Source organism: Condylostylus longicornis, unplaced genomic scaffold (assembly GCF_029603195.1).
Source record: "Condylostylus longicornis isolate FDR11 unplaced genomic scaffold, ASM2960319v2 ptg000010l, whole genome shotgun sequence".
Classification (NCBI taxonomy): domain Eukaryota; kingdom Metazoa; phylum Arthropoda; class Insecta; order Diptera; family Dolichopodidae; genus Condylostylus; species Condylostylus longicornis.
Window position 1 is genome coordinate 24,702,017 of NW_026577979.1, and position 5,882 is coordinate 24,707,898.

At 27.9% G+C, this 5,882-nt stretch overlaps 1 protein-coding gene across 1 annotated transcript; it reads left to right on the forward strand.

The window, feature by feature from the left end:
* Positions 1–654: 654 nt before the first annotated feature.
* On the forward strand, positions 655–5,444 carry LOC129618677 (N-alpha-acetyltransferase 15, NatA auxiliary subunit). Its single transcript, XM_055533576.1, has 6 exons — positions 655–900; positions 1,111–1,599; positions 1,656–2,807; positions 2,950–3,013; positions 3,075–3,718; positions 3,845–5,444. Exons 1-6 carry the CDS (start codon positions 844–846, stop codon positions 4,049–4,051), a joined length of 2,613 nt encoding a protein of 870 aa, XP_055389551.1. The 5' UTR covers positions 655–843; the 3' UTR covers positions 4,052–5,444.
* The last annotated feature ends 438 nt before the right edge of the window (positions 5,445–5,882 follow it).

The following is a 5,882-nucleotide window of genomic DNA, read 5'->3' on the forward strand; positions in this document are numbered from 1 at the left end:
AAAAATTATACTGTCTTATTAAAGTTTATATGTATTTGTTTTTATTGTTATTAATATTGTTTGGAGTTGTTCAGTGAAATTGTCAAACAAAACTGATAATATAAGAAATTCTTTAACAAAATATGTATGTTCATTTTCGAGGGTCATAAAATATTATGATATTAAAATACTTATAAATATTTGCATCAATATAAATTTTTTTTCACAGATATCTAAATGAAAAAATATTTTGAAATGTTTTTTAATTTTTACTTTAAAAATTTTTTTTTTAACTATCCTTCTTACAAATTACACATATTTTAAAGTAGATGCCAAACAAGAATATAATATATAATACATATTTTATAGTAGAGCTGCTGTTACGACCTGGACAATACTCGGAGCAAAGAAAAAAACAACAAGAGATATTTGGCTTCATTATTTTTTCAAGATGCTTCTTCCTTTAGTATTTCTAATTCGCTGCACTAGTGAGTACAAAGTAAATGCTGAGCATACTTTCGAATCAGAAAAAGTTTGTCTTAATATCTCATTGTCTAAATATCTCATTGTTCTGTCAATGGTTATGTTTTTTTTTTTTGAGTGAAGAGAATTTCACGGTTAGTTTCATGGTTATGTAAGTTATGTTCTTGTCCCAATAAATAGGATAAAAGTCATTTGTTATACCAATTGAATGTCATTTATTGTCAATTAAATTCGTGCGCCCGTGTTAAAATTGCTGCTCGTGGTTTAAATTCCGCGATCTAAATTTTTTACAAATATAATTTACTAAACTTTAAAAGGAGATTTTGAAATTTGCTTTAAATTGTATTTAGTAAGTTTAGATAAATACAGAGATTTACCAAGATGCCTTCCAGCGATCCATTGCCGCCAAAAGAAAGTGCTCTTTTTCGAAAACTTCTGGTAAAATAGTATAATTAAAATAAAAAACATAATAACTCATAAAAAATAAATTAAAATGTGCTGTTTTAAAATATACAATCTTCAAAATTTGTAAGAAGTTTGCTTATAATTTTTTCACTATCCGAATATTTATCTTAAATCCATTTTAACCTCAAAATGGCTTTTGTACGATTCAAATAAATCTACCATTTTTCAATACTTCCTTTTCAGAAATGTTATGAAATGAAACAATATAAGAATGGTTTGAAATTGGCCAAACAGATTCTCTCAAATCCGAAGTATACTGAACATGGGGAAACATTAGCTATGAAAGGATTGACACTGAATGGTTTAGGGCGTCGAGAAGAAGCATACAAATACGTACGACAAGGTTTAAGGAATGATTTAAAATCCCATGTGTGCTGGCATGTTTATGGTTTGTTGCAGCGTTCTGATAAAAAGTATGATGAAGCTATCAAATGTTATAGAAATGCTTTGAAGTGGGAAAAGGATAACTTACAAATTCTCAAAGATCTTTCTCTTTTACAAATACAAATGAGAGATCTTGAGGGATATAAAGAAACCCGGCATCAATTATTTAAACTTCGACCGTCTCAACATGCTTCTTGGATTGGATTTGCAATGAGTTATCATTTGTTGGGAGACTTTGAAACTGCGAATAGTATTTTGGAGACATTCAGGCAATCACAAGCATTGATAGTTTGTTTGTAGAAACTTTTTATTGAGAGAAATTAATTTTTCTACTTTTTTCGTAGGAAACCCATGATTATCGTCATAGTGAACTTTTACTGTATCAAAATCAAATATTAATTGAATCTGGAAATTATGATAAGGCTCTTCAACATTTACTGGCTTTTGAAAATCAAATAGTTGATAAATTAGCTGTTAAAGAAACTATAGGGAATCTCTATATAAAATTAGGGAAAAACAATAAAGCAATTACTATTTATGAAGAATTAATAAAACGAAATCCTGAGAACGTTGAATATTATAAAAAATACTTCGAAGCAACCAATATGACAGATGTGGACAAAATTCTTGAGCGATATGACAAATTCCAAGAAACTTATCCGTATGCATTGTGCCCTAAGCGTCTTCCATTAGATATGGCTAATGGTGATAATTTTCGCGAAATTGTTGATCGATATTTACGTAAAGGTTTACGAAAAGGTGTGCCACCACTTTTTAATAATGTACGTTCCTTATATAAAGATGATGTAAAAATTAATATAATAGCGGCGCTAGTTGAGGAGTACTTTAAAAATTTAAATATGTCGGGGCACTTTTCACGAATTGATTTCGAACATAATAAGCCTAAAGAGCCTGTTTCAGCTTTGTTATGGACTACTTTATTTTTGGCCCAACACTATGACTACTTAAGAGATACTGAGAAGGCACTTAATTATATTAATATAGCTATAGAACATACGCCTACATTGATAGAACTTTTTGTGGCCAAAGGTCGAATTTATAAACATGCTGGTGATACGATCGAAGCGTATATCTGGTTAGATGAAGCACAAAGTTTAGATACTGCTGATCGTTATATAAACTCCAAATGTGCAAAATACATGTTGCGAGCTAATATGGTAAAAGAAGCTGAAACAGTTTGTTCAAAATTCACTAGAGAAGGTGTTTCTGCCATGGAAAATCTTAACGAAATGCAGTGTATGTGGTTTCAAACAGAATGTGCTTTGGCATATCAGCGTCTTGGAAAATGGGGCGAAGCACTAAAAAAATGTCATGAAGTCGATAGACATTTTGCTGAAATAATTGAGGATCAATTCGATTTTCACACTTATTGCATGAGAAAGATGACGTTAAGAGCATATGTAGGTTTGCTGCGTTTAGAAGATATTTTAAGGAAACATCCATTTTATTTCAAAGCAGCTAAGTGCGCGATTGAGGTAAATATATAATTTAGGTCACAAAAAATTAAAAACAAATTAAGATATTTACTAATATTTACCTTCGATCATTATTTTTCTTCCATTATTAAATTTGGAGTACGAAACTTTTTTATTTTTCAAATTTGTATTTTGTTTTTAGGTGTATATAAGACTGCATGACAAACCTTTAAAAAATGAGGTAGCGGTAGAAGAAATAGATCTAGGTTTGTAAAAATTTGCTTAAAAGTGCTAGTGAATGAAATTATCTTGTTTTAATTTTATTAGAAAACTTACCACCCTCAGAGTTGAAAAAGTTGCGAAATAAACAAAGGAAGGCGAAAAAGAAGGCCGAACTTGAAAGTGCACAGGCTGCTCAAGCAGCGGTCAAAAAAGAACAACATCAGAAATCAAAACAACAAAATCCCCAAGACACAGATCCCGATGCGCCGCAGTTAGATGAATTAATACCAGAAAAATTAGAGAGGCCTGATGATCCTTTGGAAAAAGCGATAGAATTTTTAAAACCATTGCAACTGCTAGCCAAAGATCGAATTGAGACATATTTATTAGCATTTGAAGTTTATTTGAGAAAGCAAAAAATTTTGCTGATGATTCAATCAATAAATCGTGCTCGCAAAATTGATGCTAACCATCCGATTGTACATGGTTGTATAATGAAACTAACAAAAGCTTTACAACTATTCACTGATTTAAATCCCAGTGTCAAAGTTGTTGTTGACAAATCAAGCAAGGAATTGATTGGTGATAGCACGCCTGCAATAATTAATCAAGCATTTATTGAAAAAAATCGAACCTCTATATTGCATTTAATTGAAGGTGCTAAAATCATGTATGCTTTACAGCCTAGTAAAAAAGAGGAAGCGATTAAGTTATTAACAAATTTTGATACTAATAAAATGAGTTTGCAGGTATGTTTGGTGGTTATTTAAATGCTCTGTGTTATTTGACTTAAGTTTTTTTTTACACTTTTATTTTTACTTTTTTTTTATTTATTAAAACAATTAATGCACTTTTTTCTGTATTTCAACTTTAAGGACTGTACAAAGGTTTTTGAAAGCGTACGTGATGGACACTTTGGGCACGATATTGATGATATTTTAATATCATATAAAAAAGTATGTCGAAACCGATTTCCTTATGCTCGTCTTTTTAGAGAAGATAAAATAAAAAACTTTGATCAACCACCAAGTGAAAATCATATAAACGAATCTAAAGATGAACAAAAGACTGCAGATTTGTAAAACCACTAAGCAAGCTTCAAAAATTTAAGAATAAATATTTTAATTGCTAACAGAATCAAATTTTAAATATGTAACAAAAAAAACTTTAATATTAATTTTCAAATATTTCTTATCAGTTCAATAACTTTAAAAACGACGGTTTTTAGATACAATTTAGGAATTCAATTAAATCAACATTATAATTTGGTTTGAAATAAAATGCATATAGTTGAAATAATGTATATAATGTAATATATATTTGTAAAACTTATGCAAATATTTTTATTTTCAAATATTTAATGAGGTACATTATCATTAAAACATAAATGTATAAAAATATTTCAAAAAGTATTATAAAACTATTTGGATATATAAATTTTCTTGGCTTTATATCTTAGTGTAAAAAAGAAACTACCAAAAGAACAATTACAGACGTCATATTGTATTACAATTGTCACTTCTTTTATTGATACTCAATCAGTAAAGGAAACGACAATCTGATTAAATTTTAAAGGATTGTGGATTGGTTGATAAAATTATGTAAGTTTTTGTATTGTTATTTTTTTTTGTTGCATCTTTAATAATTTTTGCAATATCAGACTTATAATATATTGAGTTATACTTTAGCTATTTTAAATTTTTACATTTTTATTATTTTTCGATTAGTAATTTTATTTGGGATTTTTAGTTAGGATAAGAAAAATTGCTTATATTTTTTTCTTATAAAAAATAATGTAAATTTGTATAGAAATTATAATTGTTTATTATAACTAAACACCCATATTATCTTAGACGTATCGACTAAACGAACTATTATTTGAAACGAACTATGATATTATTATGTGATGCGTTTAAGAGAATGTGAGTAAGTGATAAAGTGTGAAGCGGCTTTTAGTTGAAATTTAATTTTTCGTAATTTATCAACTTGTTCACATCGGTCACGAATACCTAAAGAATGAATTCTAAAATAAAATTCGAAAAGATGTTAATGGTTGCTAACGAATAGAGCTTTATGATAACATTTGCAAAAAATTTAAATAACATTAACTCTTGAATTGATTTTAAGCCTTAGTTTAAATTTAGCAAAAATAAGTACTTGACTATTACCTTTTACAATAGCATTAATGTCATTTAACAAGTCTTAATTTATTTTTAAGACAGAAAGAAAGTAATAAAAATTTAAATGTGTTACAAAATATTAAAACGAGAATATACTTTTCATTTCTTGAAGTTTTGTAGAGGTATTTTGAATTCTTTAATATTTTGAAGATTTTCTAATACACATTAATACATCTAACATAATTAAGTTATGTACACAAAGTTCTCCAATCGATTTTTTTTATTGTGAAATTGCAGAAATAATTTATTAATTAAGATTGTTAGAATATGTTACATCAAAATATATTTACCGCTTTTAAAAGCAAGAAATTTTTAAAGTTAATGAGAAAGAATAAAAATAAAATTAATTAATGTACATATTTTAACATTTTATTTAATTTATAATAAAAAACCATAACTAAAATAATACAAATGCTTATTTTATTAATACAATGTGCAGTGAAATAAAAATAATCAAAAAAGGTCAGAAAACAAAACAAGAAAGTGTAGAAGGTTAAATTAGCATGCAATAGATCGAGGTTGCAATTGCTTTCGAGATAGTGCCAAACTAGGTTTTCTTTATTTTTTTTAAATAGACGCGTGACAGTTGCCGTAAATTGTCATTCTCTAGGTCAGTTGCTCGACTGACTTTTTCTTGTGAATTTTTTTGCTCTCATAAGTTTCAACCGATTTATTTGTTATCAAGACTGCATCATTTTCGGTAAAATACGCCACACATACGAATTATGAAGTA

Bases quoted from the DNA above. Each gene is read 5' to 3' on its own strand.
- LOC129618677 (XM_055533576.1), top strand. From the start codon at position 844: ATGCCTTCCAGCGATCCATTGCCGCCAAAAGAAAGTGCTCTTTTTCGA. The intron at 901-1,110 runs GTAAAATAGTAT...CTTCCTTTTCAG, and splicing joins CTCTTTTTCGAAAACTTCTG to AAATGTTATGAAATGAAACA. The intron at 3,014-3,074 runs GTTTGTAAAAAT...TAATTTTATTAG, and splicing joins GGTAGAAGAAATAGATCTAG to AAAACTTACCACCCTCAGAG.